At 44.1% G+C, this 27,758-nt stretch overlaps 1 protein-coding gene across 3 annotated transcripts in view; it reads right to left on the bottom strand.

Moving 5' to 3' along the window:
* The window catches only part of SPON1 (spondin 1), a 301,120-nt gene extending 280,760 nt beyond the window's left edge, over positions 1 to 20,360 (bottom strand). The window contains exon 1 of one of the 3 annotated variants that reach the window (XM_032240836.1): positions 19,542 to 20,360. In XM_032240836.1, the coding sequence (XP_032096727.1) occupies positions 19,542 to 19,779 (238 nt within the window). In that variant the 5' untranslated portion in view covers positions 19,780 to 20,360. Of the gene's footprint in view, positions 1 to 18,646; positions 19,325 to 19,541 lie in introns of those variants that run through there. The other 2 variants (XM_032240837.1, XM_032240835.1) reach the window with 2 other exon arrangements.
* Between the last annotated feature and the right edge of the window lie 7,398 nt (positions 20,361 to 27,758).

Genomic DNA, 27,758 nt, shown 5'->3' with positions numbered 1-27,758 from the left:
TGCAGATAAGGCCAAGACACATGCCAAGACCCCAAGTGGATGCCTGAAATCATGGATAGTACCAAACCCTATGCTTACTATGGTTTTCCTATACATATATAAATACATATACATATGTATCTAAGATAAAGTTTATAAATCAGGGACAGTAGGAAATCAATAATAATAAGAGAAAAATTATAACAATACTCAAAACATCATGCAATTTAAAACGTATAAATTGTTTATTTTTGGAATTTTCCAATTAATATTTTTGGACCACAGTTGACTACAGGTAACTGAAATCACAGAAAGCAAAACCTCGAAAAGGGATTACTGCTATACTCTACTTCCAAGCCTGACCTGTACAAACTTCCCACATCCCCCTCCACTCTCACTCTCTTGCCTCTGCCTGCTTAATGCAGTGTACAGCAGACGCCTCTGATGCCCCAGAAGGAGAGCCGTGGAACCAAAAGAGGGAAGGAAACTGGGTTTTTAAACAACCCCACAGAAAATCACCTGCTGACCAGAAACATCCATATTGTTCTTTCCATGAGCTGGAAATAAACTTATGCTGTAGCTGTTACAGCAGCTGGAATTATAAATCTGTTATACTCTTCCTTCCTACATCTAAGCAGAGAACGATTTTTCCATTAAAATCTAGCTCAAGGGACTTCTCAACAAGGCAATGGTGGTCCTCCCTCCCATTGGATCCCCAGTCTCTTGAGATGGAAATTTTTACTGCAATAATTTTTTGTACTGAATTGCAATTCTTTGTTGATTCACCTTCTCCACTGGACTATGCTAATACAGGAGAGGTGCTGGGTTTTTGTTCTCTTTTAATGCCCAGAAACTAGCACAGAGCCTGGCATCTAATAGGTGTTCAAGTTTCTTTAAATTGATATAAATTGGGATTTAGATTAATTTACTGCCTGCATAAAAGTGCTAAGATTCTGGAAATTAGTTATTGAGTTATAGACTATTAGAACTTCAAGGGATCTCATGTATCTTCTAATTCAGCCCTCCATTTTCACAGATAGGAAAGTAAAACATAGGAAGATCAACAGACATACCTAGGATCATAAAACCATTCAGCGGCCAACTTAGGGTCAGAATTGAAGGCCCATTCTTCCCAGTTTAATATTCTGCCCATGGCTTCAAAAACTGAATATATTCATCATGTTATGGATCTTCCATAAATATTGACTGATTATTAATTTTTTAAACTTAAAGCAATCAATTCATTTGGACATATTTGTGAATATGATATGCAGCCTCCTGTTGAAGAGCAGCATTTAGTTTTCCAAATTCCTTAAACTAATTTTAGTCCTGAAAATGAAGTGTTCTAAAACTCAAGCAAATAAAACCACTACCTTGGATAATGTAGTACCTGCCCATGAGCCACCAACAGAATGACACAGCAAAGAGCTCTTAAGACATAAAGAAGGAAAATATCATGCTGTGATTGGCCGGTTTAGCCCACAAAAGTAAAGGAGCATTCTGATTGGCTACTGATGTCTAAACAATGATCAGATAGAAAGGAGGGAAGAAGGGGCCAGGAGTGGCAGCTCACACCTGTAATCCCAGCACTTTAGGAGGCCGACATGGGTGGATCATTTGAGGCAAGGAGTTCAAGACAAGTCTGGCTAACATGGCGACACCCTATCTTTACAGAAAGTTAGCCGGGCATGGCAGCATGCGCCTGTAATCCCAGCTACTTGCATGGCTGAGGCAGGAGAATTGCTGGAACCTGTTAGGCAGAGGTTGCAGTGAGCCAAGATTGCACCACTGTCCAGCCTGGGTGACAGAGCATGACTCTGTCAAAAAAAGAAGGAGGAACGAGGGAAAAAAACATAATAAAGCAAAGAAGAGTAAGAAAAGTGTGGTGCTCAATGTCAAGCAAACAAGTGGTGGTTATGCTGTCAGGAGACAGCTGAGAATCTCTGAAGGACAGCCAGCCAGCCAAAAAGCAGTCTTAGACTCTCTAGGGTGGGGTTGGGTAGTCTTCAAGGCCATTATACACAATTCTGGAGGAAGGGGAACAAAGGACAAAGTAACAAACAGTAGGGATACTCCACCCAGATTTCTTCAAATGACTTTTTACCATTTTAATGTGACCTTGGCACTAATATATCACTGCTTCCAGTGGCCAGCACCTGTGGCTCTTAAGTTGTGTTTCTGGTCCTCAGGTTACCGGGGCCTGCTGTACCTAAAATGAAAGGTCCAGCTCCCTTGCCTCAGGTGAGGACAATTCTTAGAGGTACTTTACAGTCCAAAATGGCCCTGCAAGGTAAGACTGAAACTACCTGAAGGGACCTTGCCTAGGATCACAGGCTGGCAGGTCACCTGTCCTGCTTCCCCCCCCTTCCTCTTACTAGTTTCTCCTGGGAGCACTTTCTTAAAAGAATCACTTGCATTTAAATCCTCATCTGAAGTTTGTGTTACGGATTAAGATATGTTGAAGTTCTAAGCCATACTTGGGAATGTGGCCTCATTTGGAAATAGGGTCTTTGCAGTTATAGTTTGTTAAGATGAGGTCATGCTGGATTCAGTGGGCCCTAAATCCCATATGACTTGTGTCCCTATAAGAAAAGACACAGAGAGACACAAGGAAGAATGCCACAAGATGGCAGAGGCAGATATTAGAGCCATGCATCTATAAGCCGCGGAAAGCTAAGGACTGTTGACGACCACCAGAAGCCAGGCGAGAGGCATGGAGCCAACTTTCCCACAGAGCCCTTTAGAAGAAAACAAGACTGCCAGGTACCTTGATTTCAGATGTCTAGCCTCCAGAAATATAAGAGAATAAATTTATGTTGTTTCAAGCCACCAATTTATGGTAATTTGTACAGTAGTCCTGGGAAATTAATATAATCAGCCTCTGGGAACCCAACCCAAGACAGACAATCCCTGCTTCACAGCCACTGACTTCAGGACAAAGCTCAAACTCCACAGACCAAGATGCCCTCAGACTCTGCCTCTCCACCTTCACAAACCATGTTGTCATTCCCCTGCCATTCTACATTTCAATCCTGGGATTCACTCTGTAGAAGTTTCCTGAAAATCCCTGTCATGTCACCCTATGGTATTTTTTCAAGTGCTACTCATATACCTTGGAATGATCAAGCTCCTCCATTCCTGGCAAACTTCAGAAGTCAGCTAAATCTCCACTCTTTGTGTAATGTTCCCTCTGGTTTTCCCATAAAGACCTGGGTGCTCTTTCTCTTGGACCCTAGTGAGATTAAAAATATCTACATAATGGACATAATAACAGCATTTACCTCAAAGTATCATGACGAGGTATAAATGAAGTAATATATGTAAAGTCCTTAGTAAATATGAACTCATTTTCGGTGATAAGATTATCAAATTAGATTACATTTTGTGTTTATGTGTTCATTTACACATCTATAAGAACTTCAAGGGTAAGAAACCATCTGAGCTCAGCACAGTGACCAGTGCGGAGCTGATATGCAATTAAACTTATGTAAGTGTTCATAGACTGGTTGGCTCAGTATTGTTAAATATGTTAATTATCCTCAAATTGATCTATAGATTTAATCAATCTAAATTAAAATCCCAGCAGGCTCTCTGTGATATTGACAAGCTGGTTCTAAAATTTACATGGAAATGCAAAGGGCCAAGATTGTCCAAGGCAATCTTAATGAAAGAAGTGCAAAATTGAAGGGCTTACATCCCCAGATATCAAGACTTATGCAGCTACAGAAGACTAAGCCAGTAGACTACAGCAGGGAAAGAAAAATGGGCCAGTTGAGCAGTTTAGGGTCCAGGAAAGTTCCACAAATTTACAAAGTCTGATTTATGACAAAGGATGTATTAGGTTGGTGCAAAAGTAATTGCAGTTTTGGCCATTAATGGTTTTGTCATGGTAAAAACTACAATTACTTTTGCATCAACCTAATACATCAGAACAATGGAGAAAAATAATCTCTTCAGTAAGTGGTGCTGGGACAACTGAATGACCATGTAGAAAAAGGTAAATCTTGGCCCTTAACTCACATCATACACAGAGTAAGCTCCACATGGATTGTAGAGGTAAGTGTGAAAAGTGAAACAAAGTTTTAAGAAGGTAACATGGAATAAAATGTGAATGACCTTGGAGTAAGAAAGATTTCTTACACAGAGCATAAAAAAGCACTAACAATAAAGGAGAAGATACGTAAATGGGGTGATATCAAACGTTTCCTCATCAAAAGACACCATTAAGTGTGAAGAAGCAAGTCACAGTGTCAAAGAAGATATTTGCAACCATATAACCAGAAACTTTTATTCAAAATATATAAAAAATCTTTCAGATTAATAAGAAAAAGACAGACAACCCAACAGGAGAAAAAAAAAGACAAATGCACAAACTAATACTTCACAAAAGAAGATGCCCAACGGCCAATAAACATACGAAAAGGCTCTCAACCTCATTAGTCAACAGGGGAAATAAAAATTAAATCTACAATGAAATAGTACTATATATCTACCAGTTTGGCAAAATTTAAAATAATTAACAATATATAGCGATGTTAACTGAACTTTCACACACTGTTGATGGCAGTGAAAATTAGCAATTTTACTGCTAAATTCTTTAGAAGTGTTTACTAAAGCTGAACATACTCCTATCCTATAACCCAGCAATACCATCTTAAATCAACACAGATGCATATATATGTACACCAAAGATACCTATAAGAATATTCATAGTAACATTATTCATAGTAGCATCCAAGTGGAAATACTCAAATGCCCATCAGCCCTAGAATGGGTATACAAATTGTGGCATATTCATATAGCCAAATGCCTCATAGTCATGAAAATGAACACATATCGCCATATGCAACAGAAATAAATCTCACAAAGGTAATCCCAAGTGACAGAAGACAAGCACAAAAGAATACAAATGGTATGATTACATTTACATATATTTACATGAAGTTCAAAAACAGGCAAAGTAATTCATGGTGCTAAAGGTTGGACAGCAGTCACACGTACAGGAAACGGAGGCAGTGCAGCTTGGAGGTGGCACGGGGATGCTGCGGGAGGGCTAGTCATGGTTTGTTTCTTGATATGGGTTCTGGTTACACTAGTATATTCAACACATGCTAATTCACCACACTCTGATTTGTAAACTTTTCCTTATGTAAGTTTTATTTTGATTAAAAGATTCTTAAACAATGTTTTTGAATGATAAATATCCAAACTTTTGTACATCTGTGCAGTGTGCTTAAAGGGCTAATCATAAACTCAGTTTCCCAGAATGCTGCATTCCTGTAGGTTCTAGAAAACTAGGGTTGTACTCTATACTATTAAATATAACACACGAGATGGAGGCTTTGGAGGCTGAACTCAGTGTGGGGTTTTAATCCATAATTATCACTGGTGATAATGTTGTTACACAGTATAATTTGAAGGAAGAGAGGAGACTCTATCCTTCCAGAGAACCTCATTATACAACTTCCTTCTGAAAGACACAAATGTGCAGTGTGTTCTGAGTCTCAGTAATAACCTAAAATGACTACTTGGCAGTAAATAATAGAAAATTCTCTCTAATGACTCCTCCCAATTGCCTCTCCTGAGAGACTATTAAGAGATCCAAGAAATTAAAGAAAAATGCTTATGAAGGATTAAAAAAAAAAGGAATTCCATTCAAAACTGTTCTGTGAGTACATACAGGGAACTGATTAAGAGCAAAGATTTAAGATTAGAATCCCAGAGCTACCACTTATGTGACCTCTGGTAAATTACTTAATTTTCCTGGTTCCTCATTTTTAAAAAGAGGTTGATGATATTGCCTTTTTTTATAAGAATGTAGAGTTAACTCTTTAGCCCAGGGCCTGGCACATGTGAAGTCTTCAGGAATTGTAAGGAATGATGGTGATAATGATGGTGGTAGTGGTGAGGATGTTGACAGTAATGGTGGTGAGTGGTGATGGTGATGTTGCGGGGGAATATGATGAAGAAAATGGCTATTATGATGATAAAAGATCATGATGCTCAGTAGGCTGATTACCCAACAATGTGTTTCAAAGAGCTGGTCCTCAGGGACAATGATTGAACCTCCAAAGAAAAACTCTAGTAGGTGCCAATGAAGGACCATTGGGAGGATTCCAATGGAAAGAATTGTCTTCGGGGACGATTCTTACAAATTCATGTTATGAGGAGATTTGGGTAAGTCCTTATAATAAACCAAAGCTTCCCACATCCTATCACACTCAAAATGGAGTGCCCCGAGAGGACTTCCCTCTCCCTGCCCCTCCCACCCCCAAATACCTCTTTACTTTTCTGGAGTAGCTCTCACCCAATTTTAGTTCAATATGTTTATGAAACTATTTGTTAAATGCTTATCTCCCCTAATAACCTGTAATCTCCATGAGAGCAGAAACAAGTTCTGTCTTGAACTCCACTGCATCTTTATTATCTAGCATACCTCTTTACACATAGTAAATGCTCAATAAATTCTTGTTGAATGAATGAAAAAAAAAAGGTTTTATTTGTCTTAAATACATAGTTTTCTCATTCCTATTCTGGTCTCTTCTCCAAACTTCCCATAGGTTACCTCGAACAATATGTCAACCTCCTTCATCCTTTTATCTTTATTGAGCATTTGGTCTACACCAGCTCAGTGCTACATCCCTGGAGACACAGAGTAAAAAAGATATGGCCTCTGCTCTCCAGGAGCACACAGTCTATTATAACATGTAATGTGTGTTATGGGGGTATGGACAATGTGTTCTGGGGTTGCAGAGGAGAGAACATCTGTGTCTACCTGGGTGAATTTGAAGAGGCTTCAAGGAGGAGGTAGTATTTGCGCTGCAAGTTGAATGATGAATAGGAGTTTGTCCAGTGGACGAGAGAAGCAATGGCATCCCATGGAGTGGAAAGGCGTGATGGGCCAGTCTTGGCCCTGGAAACCAGAACTCATTCTGTATTTATGAACCAGAACTTATGAATTCTGTATTTCATAAGTTGCATGCTGAAAGGGAAGGTGTGACAAAAGGCTAGGTGAGGAAGACAGGCAGTGGGAGGATGATCGAAGGCCTTCAATGCCTTGCTAAAGAGTGTGGGGGGATCAGGCAGTACTGAAGGGTGTGAGCTAGGAAATTTCATATTCAGACTTATGGTTTAAGAAGATCAGGCTAGAGGTTGTGTGATTATTGAATTACAGCTTTGCCCTAAAAGCCACATAAGTGACAAAGGCCTGCCTTGTTTATATGAAGACTGATATTTCACACTGGAGCTTGGCCTCAAATCCTGACCCAAGGAAGAGTTCTTTCCATCTTTGGGTACACATTCCCTATCTAATTCCCAAATAGCTTTCTGGGGCCTTCAAATGTTGGTGTGTCAGTCTTCTAACAAAGACTCTGATAAACTATTACCCAAATTCATCTTCTATACCTGGTACCCTCATTGGATCTTGTCCAGTTCTATCTTCTTCCACACTTTGCCTCTTGGATTTCAGAATTATTAACAGAAACCCAAACTCAATGGGAAGATCCTGGGTCCCAGCTCCATCCTATGGCCAGCCCCTGCCATCCACCTGCTATGTGTTACTGAAATGACTCAGTCTTCACGCTACACACTTCAACCACAGTGCACTTCAGCTTCTGCCTTAACTTACAATATGGTAAAGACTGTTGGGTATTAAGTAAGCCATGGTGCTCCCCTTCCTACTCTGCACAACTTCCAGAGCTCTGAGAAGCTGGAACTCATATATTTCTATTTTAAAAACTGGCATAATAATTTAGGCCACTTAGCCAGGATCAGGCAAGAAAAGATTTGCTGGTGATGGCCTGTAAGACTGAAAGGCAAGACTGGTAATCCAAATGTGAGCAGGTGAAGATGGTGAGGTTGAGTTATGCTGTTTCCCTGGATGGCCTTCTTCAGCCAGTGCTCTCAGCATCCCCAGGCAGAGATGAAGTCTCTCCCATTCAAACTGAAGATCATACATATTTAAATTTGTAAGGGCCATTTTTCTCTAACAGAGGTAGCTAACAGACTTGGTTCAAATTTCCATGTTTATTATGAGTAATTTTGGGCAAGTTACCCAAGCTCTCCTTGTTTATATGTCCTTACCTGTAAAACAGCAATAATATTTAATAGTATTTACCTACTGTTGTCATCATGAGAATTAATGAATTGGCAATGGAAAGTATATACAAATTTTGCTAAATCAATAAAATACATTAAAAAATAAATCAGTCTCCTCTGTGAAATAAGCATCATAATTATCATCTCGTGGATTTGTCATGAGGATTCAAGGAGAAAATGCAATGAAGCGCATTGCAGCAGCTCAATAAAAGTTAATCCTTTCTCCCTGTGTGACCTCATCGTGGAACAGCTCAGAGCCAGATGAATGGGTCCTGAGCTGAACATGTGGATAGCAAGAGGAATAAAGGGAAGGATGCCCCTGGGGTAGTAGAGATGTCAGCCTAGAGAACATAGCTGGGAATGTGGATGAGGGCAGGAAGCTCTGGGGGACCCCCACTGCTGCCCCTGCTCTGACCCTATGGTTACTGGGGCCTCCAATCACCGTTTCCCCTCCCTCCTCAAATATCAAGTCACAAAAGTGACTGTGACCCAGATCCAGTCTATTTCCATGCCATTGCCCTGCACATGTGACCCACGCTGGACTAATCACAATCTTCCCTGGGATGTTTCAGTTTGTAGTTAGAAGGAAAGGGGCTTTACTTTTAGTCACAGGATGAGCTAAGAGCCTTTTCACTGAAAGTGAAAAAGTTGGCAGCTATCCTCCCTGTCATTTGGAGAAAGTTTATCTGTGGTAAGAAAAAGTGAGAACAAAACATAGCCAAGAGATTGAGGATGGAAAGAGCAAGAGAGAGAAGGTAGAAGAGAGGGACAAAAGGATAGAGAGCAAAAGAGGGAAGGGGAAAGAGAGAGATGGAATGACCCCATTTCAGTCACTAGACTCATTTATGCCTGAAGCAAGAGCCACCCCTAGACTTTCCAAATACAGGAATCAGTGCATTCCCTTTTCTGCTTTAGTTAGGTTGACTTTGTTCCTATCACTTGCAGTGGAAAGGGCCCTGACTAATTTTGAAGCAAAGAAAGAAAACATCCTGCCTAAACTATAGGAATCACTAGCAGGCTAAGGAAACAGTATTCATGACTAAACTGAGGTGCCTTATGGTGGGGGTGGCAGTTGGAATGTAAATGTCATTGGGATGACAGCAGATCTGTTGACTTCAAAACTATTTAGCTAACTATCAGCTTTAGGGAAAGACTCTAAGGGATGTGAGAGGGCTCTATCCTGGGCTCTGACTTGCTCAATATTCTTATCAACTTCATTGATAAAGACTTAGGAGACCTGCTTATCAACACTGGATAATCCAAAATTAGGTTATGTGAATAAGTCACTTGGTGACCAAATACAGATTCACAAATGGTTGACAGCCACAAGGGTGGATCCAAACATGCGGGATTAGATCGAATGAGAAACCATGTCAAATTTTATGTTCAAGGTCCATTTTCACCAGTCTAGGTGAAAGAGGGCAGCAGGCCTTCCGGAAAATTGCAAGAATTTGAGTTGGCTGCAAGTTCAGTGTGATTCCAGACTACAGCACAGCTGCCAAAATAGCAAACACAAGACCTGGCATTCTTCACACAAGCACAATGTTCAGGACAAGGAGATAATCATTCTGTCATGTTCTACCCCCAACAGACCATATCTGGAGCACCAAGTACAAGGGAGCAAGCAACTGCAACCTAAAAAGAATGGTTAAAGAAGTGGGGCATTGTAGTCAGAAGAGAAACCTTAACAGCTATTTATTCACAAACGTCTCAAGGACTGATATATGGCCCTGGAGAGATCTTATTTTGCATGATTCCAAAGGAAAGAACCTTGAACAGATGTGTGAAAGTTCCACGGGAGGCAGAATTTGGTGGCAGGAAAGTACAACTAAGTCAGCCCTGGCTCAAGCATCACCAGTCTGTGAGTGTGGCCACCTAAAGAAAACTCATGGTTCTCTTCTCCCATCGCCCTACTGCCAAGCAGAAAATGCTGCAGTCATGTTGGCTTTGAAGACATTCCACTCGTCACCAAATGAGTGTGTCCCATAGTAACAGGATATGGAAATGATGTGACCAGGTGCTGAAGTATGTGGGAGGCTGGGGTTGGGGCTAGGAGAGGTGGTGATCATTTTGCTTTAAAAGATTAAAAGAAAGAAGAAGAAGAATATAAGATTCCTAGGATCCAGCCTTTTGTTAGGGTTGGGCCCAGGAAGTTTTTGTTGTTGTTGTTGTTGTTTTGAGACGGAGTTTTGCTCTTGTTACCCAGGCTGGAGTGCAATGGCGCGATCTCGGCTCACTGCAACCTCCGCCTCCTGGGTTCAGGCAATTCTCCTGCCTCAGCCTCCTGAGTAGCTGGGATTACAGGCACGCACCACCATGCCCAGCTAATTTGTTGTATTTTCAGTAGAGATGGGGTTTCACCATGTTGACCAGGATGGTCTCGATCTCTTGACCTTGTGATCCACCCGCCTTGGCCTCCCAAAGTGCTGGGATTACAGGCGTGAGCTACCGCGCCCGGCCCAGGAAGTTTTTTAAAATTAAATTTTATTTTAGTTTTTGCACTCTCCAAAGGTATAACTAGGTTTGGAAATGACTACAAATGACTCCGCAACGTGCTGGTTCCAGGGAAAGTCACTTTAATAATTGGTGTCTGGGTTTGATGGCTCAATAATCCCCTCAGCCCTACTTCTCCAGATACTCAGAGCCAGTTTCTGAGGTTGGCAGCCCCTTGCCTCTGCCCTTTTGCCTGCTGTTGCTCTGCTTTTCACGCCGCAGCAGCAGGGTCCCTGCTTCCGCTATGCACACAACTGCTCTCTCTTCCCTCCCAATGGTCTGCACCCTGGACACAGGCCATCTGCCTTCAACCTCCTGCTGATGTACCCACGGCACTGGGCATCCCTTCCCTCTGCTTCTACCACCTGGAGCTCCTTGTCTCCTGTCTGCCATCCTCGGGTGCTCACCTTTCTCTCGGGCTGAGAGAGGAACACCTTCCTCTTCCTCCATCCAGCTCTCTTAGAGAGAGAGAGCTCACACCAGAGTTCTTGGGGTTTTAATGATACTTCATTTTTTTTTTCAATGAATAATGATTTAATGCCTGCTATGCCCAGGCACTATTCTGGGAATTGAAGATAAAATGGCAAATAAGAAAGACAAAGTCTTTGCTCTCATAAAGCTTGTATTCTAGCTGTAGGAGGCAGTTGATAAATGAGAGAATTTCTAAGAGTGTTTAAGGCTATGAAGAAGACAAAGTCAGGCGACAGTGATGGCAAACATAAATTGGTAGTCAGAGAAGCCTCTTTAAAGAGATTCCCTTAAAGGACAAGGAGTCAGCCAGTAAAGATCTAGGGACAACTATGCCAGGTGTGAAGAAGAGCAAGGACAAAGGCCCTGGGGAGGGAATAAGCTTAGTGTGTTTGGAAAAATCATAGGACAGTGTCGCTGTTTCAAGGAGGCAGGGATTGGGGGGAGGGGGAGGGGGAGGAGGAGGAGGAGGAGGAGAAGGTGGAGGAGGAGGAGGAGGAGGTGGAGGAGGAGGAGGAGGAGGAGGAGCAGCTTCCTGTAGCACTTGGTTCATAGATCCTGCTGTGACTCGGCCCACTTTCCTACATTCCTGCCCCACACATGGTGACTTGTTCTTGGAACCCTTCCCTGTTTTATGAGACCCAGTCCGTGGGACATATTTGCAAATATCTCAACCACAACTGTAGAAAGAGTTCAAGTTATTTCCCATGGGTCTCCTAGCCTCAAGCAAATCAGTAGATGTGGGTAGGTCCTCTGTTTAAGTTCTCCTGAATATTTCATGGAAGTTTTGAATATTTCTCTGAAAGGTAGAAGCTTGTTCTACAGAGACCTCACAAAGGACTTCAGGTGATCTCACTTAACTCCTTGCCCTGTCCTATCTGCACCCCAACTCCAGCTCTGCCAAAACGTCCTGTAAAAGTGGGGTATTTTATACCAGCAAGAGCCAGCAAGCATCACAGAAAGCTTTTTATATGATATAGCAAGCTTTCTGACACCATAGATGCTCCAAGAGAGGTGCATTTGGTAAAAATCAAACACAACTGCACACTCTTGGAGGAGAAAAAAGAGACAGAGAAAGTAATGCTTTAAATGACTTGGACCACTTGCCACTCTATTCAATGCATGCACATGCCTGAGTGAACATGGCATGAGCCTCTCAGTTCCCTCACTCCATCATATGATGAGGATTTTGTACTTGCATGTCAGAGCAAACCAAGGGTTTATCTGCTATGCAACTGAGGAAACACTGATCTCTTCCAATGCTGGAGGGAAAATAGAAGTGCTAGACTTATTGAGACATGCCAATTCATTTCTATTCTCCACTTACAAAAATATCGGGGATAGGGTGTTTAGATAAGGCTAGATTGAAGCTGGCATCTAGGTTATATTTTATATATAATTTCAAAGGATTAACTTTGACTTATGTGATTTTTGCTTTCCTTGGCTCTTCTTGAATCTAGCCCTCTAGTCCCATCTTAATGGGACTCTACTATATTCAAACATTTTCTTTCATTTTCATTCTGAATGTATATGCCAATAGGTTTTCATTTTTCTTTTTATCTTCCCACACCACCCCTTTGCTATCTTGTTTATTTACTTTACCCTCATTCCTTTCATTCTTTGCTGCTTCCTCTTTTACTGAGAAAAAAGAGTGAGACAAAGGAGGCCACAATACATGCACATTCACACCCCAGCACTCCTGCCCCTGCTCTTTCTTTTTCCCTTCTTTTTTTTCTTTTAATACAGGGTCTTACTTTGTCGCCCAGGGTGGATATAGTGGCACAATCTTCACTCACTGCAGCCTCAACTTCCCTGGCTCAAGAGATCCTCCTGCTTCAGCCTCCCAAATAGCTAGGTCTACAGGCATGAGACACCACAGTCTGCTAATTTTCATATTTTTTTGTAGAGTTGGGGTTTTGCCATATTGCCCAGGCTGATCTTGAACTCTAGGGCTTAAGCAATCCACCTGTTTCAGCCTCCCAAAGTGTTGGCTCCCAGGTGTGAGCCACCACATCTGGCTTCCTCTGCTGATACTTAGCAGGAACATCAGTTTATATGTTGTCAAGTTGATTCGCCTAGATGACTTTTCACTGAGTGAGAGAATAAGACATATTGTGTTTTTACATGACTATGCATGCAAATATGTGGCAGAGACAGTTAATATGGTCCCCACAAATTTACTGTTTCATTCTTTTGAAAAATAAACCCTCCCTCAAGTTTTAGCTGGGCACATGGCTATCCAGCTAAATGCTGTATTTCCCAGCCTCCCTTGCAGCTAGGTATGGCCACATGACTAAATTTTTGTCAATGGAGTATGTTTAGAAGTGCTGGGTGCAGTTTCTGGGTCACATCATTAAAAGAAAGCTGCTGTCCTTTATTTCCTCTTCCCCCAGTCCCCTACATGCCGACTGAATACAGATGAGCAGAAGTTCTCCTCGGTTGTAACCATGCCAAGGAGAAAAATACTTAAAACAGTGCTGTTTAGGAGAAATAAGCTTAAGCCAAATGAAATTAATTTTACATGTTAACAGGTATCCATTAAAAATAAGTGAAAAACAGGCAAAATTGGTTTTAACTAGTGTATTTTACTTAATATCTACAATTATTTTAATATGTAATCAATACATAAATGATTAATGAGAAGTTCACTCTTTTTATACTAAATTTTCAACAATCCTTGTGTATTTTATACTTACAGCACATCTCAATTCAGAATAGCCACATTTCAAGTACTTCATAGCCACACATGGCTAAGTAGCCACCTGTTGGACAGCAGAGCGCAAGAAGATGGCGGGGGAACAAGGTAGCAGGTGCCTGGTTCCTGGATGGGCTTTGGAGCAAAGGCTCCCATCATGCTGGGTCCCCCATTTACCTCTTGCTTAGAACACTGTGTTTTGGGTTCTGTTAGTAACATGAGTTTAGCCTGTACCCGATATTGACCTATATCTGACAGTCTGTATAACAAGCAAGTGGAGGGTGTGAGAGTGAAAAGTTCCTGATATACCAGCCCATAGTGATGAACATATCAGTGATTATAGCTTCTTGTTGCAGTTGAAAGAGTCAGCTATAATGAAACAACTTACTTGTGTTTTAAACCTGGAAAAATTCCATTTTAATATGCTTTTTTTTGGTATTTTTTTCTCTTTTTTGAGACAGGGTCTTGCTCTGTTGCCCAGGCTGAACTGCAGTGGTGTGATCTTGGCTCACTGCAACCTCATTTCCTGGGTTCAAGCAATTATCCTACCTCCACCTCCGGAGTAGCTGGGATTACGGGTGCGCACCACCATGCTCAACTGTTTGTATTTTTAGTAGAGACAGGGTTTCACCGTGTTGGTCAGGCTGGTCTCTAACTCCTGACCTCATGAGCCACCTGTCTTGGCCTCCCAAAGTGCTGGGATTACAGGCATGAGCCACCACACTCAGCCTGTATGTTTTTGTTTCTTTCATTTCCTAAATTCAGAGCAATAAACAATCTCCACAACCATTAAACATTAGCTATGTATGCATCTTCTAATTTTAAATTTCAGTTTAAATTAAATATTTATTAAAAGTAGTAACGGTTAAAAAACAGTTACATAATAAAAAAATGGGGAATAGTGCAAAAAAGGGAAGAGAGGTAGGAGGGGTGGCTTAATTATAATATCAGCAGCAGCACTTACGTTTTTAAAAACTCCACCATACAGGGAATAGTTTATATAAAAGGCCTCATCTAGTATACATTTCTCGGATCCTAAGTGTGTCCTTTCCAAACATAAAATTTTACAGACATGGTTATATAACAGCTGTACATAAAAATAAAACAACAGTCAAATCTGTCTTTTCTTTTTTCTTTTCTTTCTGCTTTTGTTGTTATTTTGCCTACCCAATTTGTTTTTGTTTCCCCACAAACAAAAGGAATTGGCCAAAGACTGACAAGATTCTTCACGTTTCTAAATTAATCTTCTGGCTTATGGGAAAATGTAACACTGAAGCCAATAAGAGAAAACAGCAAATATGAATAAGGATTTATCACTTTATATTACTTTGTGTCCTGAGAGATGTCAGTTATTAACTTGATTTGTTGTTCTGTTTTCCTTGAAGGAAGGCTCAATATCCAGAAGGCTGAGGGTAGCTGAGTGTATTTCATTCTACTCCCAACTAATTTCAATGAGTCAGCACAGAAGACTGGTTAAGAGCACAGATTTTGACCTAAGATTGTATTCTGATTCCACTAATTATTATCTGTGTGACCATGGATAAGGAACTAAACCTCTCTGAGTCTTAGTCTTCTCATCCGTAAAATAATAACGACAATAAACTGCCTCAAAGTACTATGAGGAATAGGGAGATGAGTAGGAAGAACTTAACACAGTATCTTAGCCAGGGCTTTGCTGCTAAGTATGTTTCTATTTCCAAAATAATCATCACATAACATTTTTTTTTTAAGCAACCACTGTGTGACAATTTCTTTTGACATGAATTGTTTCTAATTTTCACAGGAATGATGGGAAAAAAACACCCTAATTTTATAGATGGAGAAGTTTTGGCTAAGAGAGGTGAAGTGGCTTCCTGAGATCACACAGTGAACACGTGACAAAGCAAGACTGAAACCAACCCACCCAACATCAAGGCCTATGCGTTTCCCACCAGGCTGAGGTGTCTATTCCTGTGGTCAGTGTGTGTCTGTCTCAATTTGGGACAAAGAAAAAGTCATGCAGCTTTGGAGGTTTCCAAACCTCCCAGTTTAGGAAAAACCCTCAATTATGCTTGAAGTTGGACCAGCTTTTGAAACCTCTACTGGACATTCTTTTCCCATCAAGTTCCTTGAAATGTCCCTTTAAAGAACATCTAGGAAACGCCATTCTCATTAGCCAGAGTCTGACTTTATTTTCCTAATAAACAGACCTTCAGTAAGACAAAACAGCCTCTTTTATTTTCAATCAATTCTTGAACATTTCAGTGGATTTTCTTCTATTTGGCTTGAAATTGTGATCTGGGAAAGCCTGGTCCTGCAAATTGTCCTCCTATATAAGGGAAGCCCCTTGAGGATCCTCAACTTGTTATTTTTAATCACTGTAATCTCCTTTTCAAAGGAGGCCCTGGTCAGAAACAGAGCAGGCCTTTCAGAGCTTTCTAAAGCACAATTATTGCTGTTGGAGGGAGTGGAGATTATGGGGAGAGGGAGGGAGAGTAGAGAGAAGTGGTGGGAGAGAAAAAGAAGTCAATATAATACTAACAATTTGGAAAAGACCAAATAATGATCTCAACTGGATTCAGGTTTTGGGGAAGAAACCACATGTTTCAGTATTTCTTTAATAGTGAGCATTTTATTCCAGTCTAGAGTACCGAAAGACTATACTTAGCAGGCACAAAGAACAGAAGCTACTTGGGGATGAACTGTGGACAAAAATTTGAGGCAGGAAAACAAGTCATTGATTCCAAGGATTGTGAAGAATCCTAATTCAGGAAAAAATTAAAAAGCAAATAGAACACCAGGAGAATGCCAACTTCACAGCCCTAAGTCAGTACAATGAGCAGAATGTGTTAGAGTTACTTTTAACATAATTATTCTAAGAAAGAAGGAGCCAACAGAAAATGTCACAAACTAGGCCAGCACCCTTTCTTTCGAACTTTGAGTGGCGGAATCAGGTTTGCTAATTGCAGAATATTTACTTGGAAAAACTCACCATGGTTCCTGCAAGATCTCTTTTTTTTTTTTTTTTTTTTTTGAGACGGAGTTTCGCTCTTGTTACCCAGGCTGGAGTGCAATGGCGCGATCTCGGCTCACTGCAACCTCCGCCTCCTGGGTTCAGGCAATTCTCCTGCCTCAGCCTCCTGAGTAGCTGGGATTACAGGCACACGCCACCATGCCCAGCTAATTTTTTGTATTTTTAGTAGAGATGGGGTTTCACCATGTTGACCAGGATGGTCTCGATCTCTTGACCTCGTGATCCACCCGCCTCGGCCTCCCAAAGTGCTGGGATTACAGGCTTGAGCCACCGCGCCCGGCCGCAAGATCTCTTTAAAGGTCTCTTAGCCATTAGAAGGGAGAAAAGACGATTGCCCAATCTACAGCCTGAGTCGGGGTGTCAAAGTCCAGAAGGCTGTTTAGGCAGCAGTAGTCTGTAGGGTGAAAGTCCAGGACCCTCCCTATCAAGTCTCATGAATTATTTTAACAAAAGTTCCCACCTGTGGGCCCTGGACTTTTAGGTAGTTCTGAAACCTCTTTGGCCACGTGAATACCAGATGTGCCTCCTTCCCAGTGTTAGGGCCACCAGCTGTCAATACTCAACTAAAACGCAGATTAGTGTGAAAAGCTGGGTACACTTGGCCTGAACCCCAGACTAGCATAAGTCACTGAAAAAATCTTCCTGGGCTTGTATTAGGAAGAATCTTAGGCAAGGCTCCTGATATGAAGAAATATCTCATTCATTCATTCAATTAATTCATGAGGACCCAAATAACCACCATTCGCTACAAGATGAATGGACTAAAGGCGAGCTGAGGAAATCTACTTTCAAACGCACATACACACTTCAGAAAAAAAAATCTGATCAAGAACGTACCTCCATTGGTAAACCAATAAAGGTCTCACATTCAACTCATGCATATTAGGCACCTGTTTTAGCTCAAGCACACTGACCTTTGTAAACTCATTTACTCCCTACCGCTACCAAGAGAGGATGGATAAACAGCTTTTTTTTTTTTTTCCAGGTAGGAAATAGGTGCAGAGAAATTAAATGACTTGCCCAAGATTACACAGCTACTAAACCCAAGTCTGTTGGACTCCAGAGCCACTTTTTTCTCTGCTACGTGGTGCGGTGGCAGTTTCCCCTGTGAACCCAGGTCCTCAGTTTTGGGGAGGGCTGAATAGGCCAGTGAGGTCACACCCGCTTCCCTGTGGTCCAGAGGGAGGATCGGCCGCTTCTCAGCTCCACCGAGTGGCAGTTGCCGCCCGTCGGCGCGGCTCGCTCCAGCCACTGCGGTGCCAACCCACGCTCTCCCTCCCGGGCTGGGCGGGATGTTCGCCCAGAATCTTTCTTTGTGGAGTACCCAGGATCCCGCGGAGCTGCGCGCCGGGGTCAGACTGTTCTTCGCCAAGTGCTCAGCATGCCAAGGCGCCAAGGGCACCTAGGAGCCGGCTCTAAGTAGCTACTGGGTAGAGAAAGTCAGGGACAAAAACCCAGGAAAACGGGGAAAAAGCTCCAAGAAGGGTGGCCCTGGCGCCCGCTGACACTGCCCCCAACTTTCTCCTGTGTTGCTTCCACCGCCTCCGTCCAAGGCTCTCTGGGGAACTGGGAAGGCAGGGAGAAAAGTACAGCAGCTGGGAGCCCATTTGCCCCACCAGGTGCCCCAATGACCCACTCCAACCTGCTTAGCACCAGAGCTGACTTATGAAGGGGCGGGGGTGACGGTACACGCTCCCTGGTGGGACCCTAAGTGAGGCGAGACAGGCTCCCTTCCCTTCCTGGTTACCTGTCCCCCACCCGGAAAGCGGCTGCTGTTGCCAGAGGAAACGATGTGTGGGGAGATGACCCTGCTGCGGAGCGAGGCGGCGGGCAGTGGGGACAGTCAGGGGTCTTCAGGTAGATGCTGGTCGAGCTGCCTGTCCCGCCCAGGAGGCGCTCACCTGCTTGGACACTTCCTCCCTGAGCTCCCGAAACCCAGCTCTCGGCCGAGCAGCGTAGGAACGACATCCCTGGGTGGCAGAGCCTCAGGGGTGCCTGAGTCAAGGTTCTCCGGCCTCCAGGGAGCAGGCCTCGGGCATCGGGGCTTCTCTTTCCAACGTCATCCACTTCCCCTTCCAGCTCGGAGCCTACCCAGAGCTCTTTGAGGACCCTGTCCCCACTGGGAATCTGTTCTGGAAACCCAAGATCCTCTATCTCGTCTGGGACCATGAGAGAATAATTTGGGGTTCTTTCCAAAGACCCTTTCGAGGATCTTTAGGCTGTCCCTGCCCCTCCTTCCCGCGCACCGCGACCGGTTAGGGGGAAGCCAAAGTTCCTTTTCCTGAAGGGACCTATCCAGGGAAGCCGGAGTGGCCGTCCCGCCCAGGGCCGGTCTTTGAGAAGCGGGTACCCTCTCCTTCAGGGACGGAGCGGGGAAGCTGCAGTCGCTGCCTTGCCTGGGACCCGACCAAGAGAAGCCTGGGTCCGCTCCAGACTGATTTGGAGCAAAACGGGCTTACTTCCCTCCTGCAGACGGCCGGAGGAGAAGCAAGCCTCCCTTGCAGTCAGGCCGGCGTGACGCGTGGCTCAGTTACATCCCCCGCCTAGGAACCACGCGTCGGAGACCCGGGCTGCCTCTCCTGGCTGCGGCCCCCGCGACGGTCCCGGACACTGGCTTATGATCCGCGCGGAGCTGGCGGCTTACAAGGGCCGAGGGTAGCCAGGACAGAAGGGCCCTTGCAGGGTTGCACTGCGCCGCGCACCCGGAGACCGCGCGCCCTCCTCCGGCACCGGGCGGTCGGCGCCCTGCGGGGACCGGGTCCTGCACTCCCCACGCCACGCCGGGCGGCCACTTACCGCGGTAGCTGGTTCCCGGCTTGTAGAAGTCGGGGTCGCCCTCCACGCGGAGGCTGAACTCGGTGTAGCCCTCTCGCCGCGTACCCTGGGCGCGCAGGATCCGGCTGCAGTAGCCCTCTGACTTGGGCACTTTGTCCAGGGTCTCGTCGGAGAAGGCCAGCGCCACGGCCAGGGGCAGCGCCATGGCCAGCAGCGCGGGGGTGCGGCTCAGCCTCAGGGGCGCCGGGCACAGCCTCATCCTCGCTGCCCCCAACTTTTTGCCGCTGCCGTGGCCTTCGCCACGCGACTCCTGCCCGAAGCGGTCCCGACGAAGGCGCGACCTGGCGGAGCTCGGAGCCGGCGTCGGCGACTCGGAGACCGTGCCCGCCTCGGCTTGGCGGCCGCGGAGCTGCGCTGCGCTGAGCAGAGCGGAGCGAACCCGAGCGGCGCGAGGAGGGGAGGGCGGCTGCGAAGGAGCGGGAGGAGGGAGGGCTGATTTTGCCCAGATCCCCGAGCGCAGCGCTGTTTTGTTTCCTCCGAACTGGCGATTAGCAGCGCGGCCGTGTTTATTTTGCGACGTGGGATTCCCAGGGTCTGACGAAGAAATCGTGGCATGCTACCGGACACCGCGGGCTCTGTCCCATCGCGTAGGAGGCTGCTGCTCCAACTCCCAGCTACACTCCGGACCCTGTGGAGGATGATGCTCAGGGAAGGGAAAGCCTGAGAAATAACTTTTGTGGCACACCTGTTCTGTGCCCAGCAATGTGCTTGGCAGTTTACTTACGGTATCGACTCACTTTCATTTTCCCTACTCCCAATAAACATACGTTACTCTCATTCATTTTATAGACGAGCAAACTAAGACTTGCGACCAGTTAACCGCAGGGTTACACCGCGTGACTCCAGGCCCATTGCTCTCCCCAAGGCCATATTGGAACAGGTCAAACGGGAGGCTAAGAAAGGAGAAACGACTTAGCTAGGGCCCACAATATTTTTGGATCTATGAAAAGGTTTTCTTTAAAATCAGGAGAAAAAAGGTTTAGATCAAACAAACGTTTACTATATAATGTTAATATATTTGTATTTATACCTCTACAGTCATAAAATATGCTTAACCTGGAGAAAGGAGCCAGCAAAGGCAAAAGTGCCCAAGATTCAGGAAGGTCCTCCTACAGCCCTGGAAATGAGTTTTGAAAGATTCAGTGAAGAGCCTGTGTTTTCTTGGCTTACATTTTAGATCAGATTCTCAGTCTCCAGGGACAGATGTTCAGAGAGGTGCTGAGCCTGAGGGCCTGAAGGGAAAAGACCCAGGGCAAGAATCTCTCCCAGTGTCTGCCTGGGAAGAGACCCGAATCAAACCTCAGTCCCACCACTCACCCACTGGGAAGCCTGGGCTAGTTATTGCACCCTCCAAGCTTGTTTCCTGCTCTGGAGAACAAGGGAATGGGGGTGGGTGCCAGTACACCCTTCCTAGAGGGGAGAGTGGGGAGAATATGCTAGAATTAAATGATATGACCCATATAAAACACTTGAGTTGGTCTCCAGTGGCGCCCACTCCCTCACCCGCTTGAGGATACCTTAAACCCCCTGCCTCTCAGTGCACACAAGCGTCCCTCCCCAGGTGCTCTCAAATGCTTTGGTTTTCTCTTCTTCTTTTTGCTCAGGGCCTTCAACACACCTCCTAGGCCTACATTTAGCAAGCAATCTCCTTTGCTTTCCAGGTCAGGGTTTTCTTTTTCACAGCACTACAAACAGGCCCAGGGTGCCACCTGCATGGGAGGCCTTCATTCCTCCCTGCCTGCCCACTTACTCCTCAGTGCTTGTGCTGGAATTCCTGCTGCCACTATTAACTGGATGCCTTTTCTCAGAGGTCACCTGAGAGTAACCCCTTGCTGAAGCCAATTATGCGCTTCTCTCATCCCTAGCCTTTCTTGACCTTAGCAGCACCTGATTCAGCTCTCCTTTTTGAGGTGAGGTTCACATCTATGTCTGAGTGCTGAGGGAGTTGTCTGCATCTTCACTTGACTGGCTCAGAGCTCATGATGCACTCCAAGTGGCACGATCCCATTCATCCAGCACGCTTTCATTAAGTGGATTTGGAGCTAGGCTCTGTGCTGACTGGTAGGTAGAAGAGGGAACAAAAATTCATCCATCCATCCATCCATCCATCCATGCATCTACTCATGTGCTCAGAGCTTGGATACAAGACACACAGATATGTTACCTGCCTTTGAGGATTTTACAGGCCTGTGGCAAAGGCAAATATTAAATACATAATTATATGAATATTTTCAAATTATAATTGTGATGTATACTACAAACTAAAATAGGTGGTTCTGGAAAGTGTACCCGATCTTATCTCAGAAGGCAGGAAACTAGAATAAATTATGACTTCTGTCTTCACAGAGCTTAGTGTATGTTTGAAAGCTCAAATCTGTGCTCTTGAACCTCTTTTCATCTACAAAACGTTCAAGTCTAAGTTGAAGGTGGGTGAGGAAGTAGGCAGGAATGTGATATTTAAGTTTGTATTGGCTATTGACAGGAAAACGATGTGAAGTAGGCAGCTCCAATTCACCTCTGCACTCCTATTTTCCAGATTAGGAGCCTATGAAATTACCTGCTGAGGTAATGTTCCATGGCCATTATAGGAAACAGCCAAGATTTAAAACAGGCCTCCCCACTACCAAATGAGGTACTTTCCGGTACACAGTGTTGGCCCTATCATCTGGGCTATGGTGGCAGGCTCCAACCAGCTCACCAAGCTCCAATGCCACTATATGAGCTAGGTTTCTCTAAACCAGCCTGGCTGTTACTCAGACCTCTGCTCTCCTCGTCACTCATCCAATCCATCACATCAACAGTTTGGTGCTCTCCTCCACCACTACCCCAGTCCGAGCTGACCTTCTCTCTTAGCCTCCTAACTGGGTTGCCCTTGTCTACTTGTGCTCTCCCTCCGTCCATCCTCTCACTGAAACCCAAGTGCGCTTTTTCAAAATGCAGATTTGAATGTCAATCCTGAGGTTAAACTCTTTTCTCAGTGGCTTTTCAGGGCTCTCAGAATAAAAACAGAATCTTCAGCAAGGCCTCCAAGGCTCTGCTTGATCTGCTTCTCCAGCCATGCAGCTCCTCTCTCAAGGGCTTTGCCTGTGCTGTCCTCTTTGCCTGGAATCCTGTTTTGCTCTTTGGTCTTTCCTACCCACCACTCTCCATTGGCCAATTTCTATGCACTCTTCAGATCTCAGTGTGAAACTGCTTCCTCAAAGGCCTTTCTGATTTCCTAGAATAGCTCCAGCCCCTTAAACTCTGCTGGAACTCATGAGTACCTTTCCTTTTAATCACCACCTCCTTCTTTCTTCTTTTCCCTCTCCCACCACCCTCCCTCTCTCCCTCATTCACCTGCCTTCCTTCTTTCCTTTCTTCCTTCCTTCCTTCCTTCCTCCCTCCCTCCCTCCCTTCCCTCCCTCGCTCCCTCCCTCCCTCCCTCCCTCCCTCCTTCCTTCCTTCCTTCCTTCCTTCCTTCCTTCCTTCCTTCATTGCCCAGGCTGTTCTCAAAGTCTTGGGCTCAGGCAGTCCTCCTGCCTCAACCTCCAAAATTGTTGGTACTATAGGCATGAGCCACCACACCCAACTTCTTTTAATATGCTTAAGATTTATAATGACCTATTAATTTATATGCTTGATTTAAAAAATTTTCTATGTGTTCAGTATTTGTCTCTATGACTAAATTCTAAGCTCTACAAAGGTAGGGAATGTCTATGGGGCTTACTACTGTATCTTCCATGCCTGGCTCATAGTTGGAGCTCCATAAATATTTGTCCTCTGAATAAAAAGTTTTTAACAAGACTACCCTCAGTAGGCTACCCTTCTGACTCAGCCCAAATTTTAAGACTTGACCTCCAAGGCCCTCCACAATCTGGTCTCACTGTGTCCATCTGGTTGTGCCTGGTCATAGATCCTGGTCTGAGCTCCCAGAACAGCCTGGCTGGGCACCTTGCGTCCTCCATTTTCAGTCTTGCCTCAGCACCATAGCTTACAGCTTTCTCATGGCCTGGAATGCCCTCCCTTCTCCTGCCTGTTTATATTCTCCTCCATAAAATGAGATTCTGTAGCCTCCCCTCCTCTGGACTTCAGTAGAACTGAGGAGAAGTTTCCCATTTTGACTATTGTGTTCCAGTGGATTTCATGAACTATTTCATGTGTCTATTTCTCATCTCCTAGCAATGAATCCAGTTTACTTTCCCCTTAATTTCCTGTTCAGATGTTTTGTTCTTTTGTAAAATATACTAGACTTCAAGAAATCTCCTTCTAGTTTTGTAGCCTAAAGCAGAGCTGATGTTAGTTGCTAGGGTGCTGCTAAGGAAAGTCATTTAGCCAGGGCAGGTAATTAACTTTATCAGTGTGTGTAGGTAGGTCACAGAAGAGAGGAGCTGGAGGCTCCAGTTCTCCAAGGGGAAAAAAGTTCTTTGATTTATACAAGGTAAGATCTCCCTCATTTTTTCCCTTTAAGAGAAAAGGGGCAATAGGATTTTCTAGATGAGTGTTTTTCTGAGTATGATCATTGAAACATAAGTGTCAGATGTTTGCTTCAAATGCAGATTCCAAAACCCCACCCCAGACCTATTAAAGCTATACTTTGAAAAAACTCATATTAAAGTTTAAGGAAACACGATCCTAGATCTTGTAATTCAGACTTGAAGTACATTGGTTCCAGTCTGGCTTTCCCATGTTTTTTGCCTTGTGAAGCTGTGCAGTCTTGGAAAGTCACAGGACCTATCTACACTGATTACGTGAAAAATTGGACATAGTAATACCCATCTTGCCTACCTTGTGAGAGTTTAATAAATAAATGGTAACTGAGATAATTTGTAAACTGCAGCATGGTCACCAAAAACACAAAAAAACCACCCATTTATTATTGTTACTCTTATTTTATTAATTTAGAAAAAGAGCCTAGAAACTTTATGTCTTTCTCTTATGTATAGAGTTAAATTGGACATTTTATAGAAAGGGATTTGTAGAAAAGGAAAACAGACAATGAAAGAGCTGAATTGCACTGAATAATCTATCATAATCTGTGGTGAGGAAGCCCGGAAGCTGTCTACAGGTGAGCTAGCAAGTTTAAAGACTAAGTTATGGAAGCTGAATACATACAGTTAAAAAAAAAATCCTAAAAGCAAAAGACATTATTTAATTACAAAGATATTTCTTCAGAACCTGCTGTGTTCTAGGCATCAGCCAAAGTACATGTAATTGCATTACCTTTGGAATCCTGAAGCCGACTGGGCCCATCCCACAATTCCATCTAAGGTATGGGCTCTTCCTATCACCTGTCTCTCCAGCCCTTTGATCTCCATTCAGTTTTGCCCTTCCTTCTGCTCTCTGGAGCATTCCTCTATCGATTGCCCATTGCCATATACAGATCAGCATTCTAGTAAGTAACAGAAGAGTAACAGTCCTTCCTACATTAAAACTCCCAGCATTCAGTTTATACTCCCTCCTCCTCTCTCCATCATCTGTAGCCTCCACATCACTCTCCTGCAGCCACTGTGGATCTGCAACTGACTCTCTAGCTTCCTGCCTATCTTGTCTAATGCTGTGGGCCTGGGAGACTAGCCTGATGAAGTCTGAGCCGACTATTTAGTCTTTGCTCTAACCTCCTCTACTCCAATGAGCTTGGCCTTCCACCATATCAGCAGCTCTCTCCCACAGAAACACCCGTGGCTTTGAGAATCTTGAGCTCCTAATAGTGCTTTCTCGTTTTACTTCCAGCTTTCCCATTTCCTCACCTCCTCTATGTTGTTGAGGTCTAAAACTGCTTAGTGACTTCTGACTTTCTCCAGCCCATCTTGTTAATTCCTTCCCCATCCAGTCCGGACACCAAGCTCAGCCACTTTAACTGTATCCTAACCAACATTCTTCATTAGCTCTCCTGTCTGATTTCTGCTCCTCCTCTTTAGCCAACCCCCAACCTAGAGCAAATCAACCAAGCCAAACAATGGAACCATCCCAGACTTCTGAGTTCTGCTGCTCAAAACCTGGTAACCCTGCCAATTACTTTACTACAAATGCATGAATTCTACCTTTAAGTATCATTCTTACATTTATTCCTAATCAGTTTCTTTTCCTATTCATCTAGTCCTTACCATCTTTTCAAGCCTGCTGCATCACTCTTTAATTCCCACTCTTTGGTGTGGAGGGGGTGGTTACTTGCCCTTTTATCCCCCACATCAGGGACATTAAGCATGAACTTCTTCAAATCTCCATATCTCCTTTCCACAAACCAAATTCTGGCAAAACACAAGTTCACTTCTTGCCTCAGATGAAGAAGGGTTTTGACTCTTCAATTTTTTCAAGGCTAATCCCCTGCTTGCATTCTTGTCCCCATTCCCTGACTTCTGCTTAACACTGATCTAGCTCTTATCCTCTCTCTCTCTTGTATTTCTGTTTCTGTTCCTGTCTGTGTCCTTGGCCTGCAGATATAACTAAGTCTTTCCCATCCTGGGAGGGGAACTGGACTGGGGATTGAGGTGGTGCTACGCAAGAGACTGAATTTTTTACTGACCTTGTCTCCCTCTCTACATCCTCCCTTGTAACTCCGTTTCCTCAGTTTTCACCCATTTTTTTCATGAAGTGTAGCTTGGAATCAGCTCATATCTCTTTATGGAAAGTGCTGTAACAGAGATCACCTGAGACTTCCTAATTGCCATAGCCATTGTCTGTATTAAAAACAGCAGAATAGAAGCTCACCACTGAGAGCAGTTAAAGAGAATTGCACAGCAGGAGGTCTTCCAAGGTATGGATCTGGTACCAACCTGAAGATCTCCAAGTCTCCTTGCTTTGGGTTTATGGATTTACAGACAGCACGGTGTCTAAATGCAGCATAGCATGCCAGCTGCAGCTGTGGGCAGCTCCAAGAGCAAACCCTTGCAAGTCCAGCCACACACAGAACCCAGACACAGTCTACATTCCCCTTGGTTCTCTTGCTATTAATCTAGCAACCCAACCCGAGCAGAGCCACCTTTTTGAAGTTCTGGGAACTTCACAGCCTGTACCACATGACTATGGCACACTACTGCCACCTGGTGACGGTAAGCTGAACATGCAGCAGTATTAAGTAAAAACTCCTAAGGACGCAGGCACTCCTTGAACCTATTTTAAACCAGAATGTTTGGGCCTATTTTAAACTAGATTGTTTGCTCTTTGAGCATAGATTCATTTAGTTTTCTACTATTTTAGAATAGTGTGCTGCATAAAGTAGGTGTTTAGTGAATTTTTGTGAAATTTCAGCCTTTAATTCATTCAGCAAACATGGATTAATTAACTAGGAGTAGGTAATCCAAAGAAACACGAGACATAATTCTTGACTTCAAGAAACTGCAGAGACAGATAAAGTAGATATTCATAAAACAAATAATCATATGTACTAAGTATTAAAGGGGGCACAGAGAAGGAAGTAACTAATTCTGCCCAGGTAAAGTAACACTTGAAAAGATACTCAACACTTTCTTAAAAGACACATAAGAACTTGTCAACTGGACAAGGGGATGGCGAATATAGAAGGGGAGAAGAGGTAATGCAAAAGCTTAGCGGCGGGAGGAGGCAGAACGTGTCCTTGGGGTAGCAGAATCACGTTTTCAGTGGCGTTGTATGAAGATGGACTGTCCAGTGAGAGTGGAGGGGCAGGGACACATGTTAAGAGGCTTTAGCAACAGTCCAGAGGAGAGCTGTGGGCTAAGGCTGGGAGGAAGGGATGAACTGGAGGGCTGTTTGGGACGCAGAGTAAAGAGGATGTAGTGCCTGGTGATGTACAGGAAGGCAGACAGGGATGGCCCTGAGAGTTATACGGGCCCCTGGGTGGTATGTTTACCACCTCAATGGTATATTTTTCTGAGACAATAAATTCAAGAAGAAAAGCCATGGGCCATGTGGGAATGAGGAATGTGTGAGATGATACAGATGCCATTGTGGATATTTTACATTTAAGAGGTCTTTCAAAGGGGGATGTGCAGTGGACTGTCAAAGAAAATAGGTTTCTATCTCAGAAGTGAGAGCTGGAGACAGAGACCTGGCCATTGGTATTGTGCCCTAACAATCCTTTTAAGATACTCTCAAAGCATAGCTGTCCTATGTCACTTCTCAGCTTTATGCTCTGATTTCCAAACCAGTAGACCACTTCGATATATGTACTTTTGCTAGCATGCTAATGGGAAAATGATAATCTTGAGTTCCCTACCTCGT

Source organism: Sapajus apella, unplaced genomic scaffold (genome assembly GCF_009761245.1).
Source record: "Sapajus apella isolate SASKATOON/1434 unplaced genomic scaffold, GSC_monkey_1.0 scaffold47, whole genome shotgun sequence".
NCBI lineage: Eukaryota > Metazoa > Chordata > Mammalia > Primates > Cebidae > Sapajus > Sapajus apella.
The sequence above is the reverse complement of the archived record's forward strand: the minus strand, read 5'-3'. Positions and strand labels throughout refer to the sequence as shown.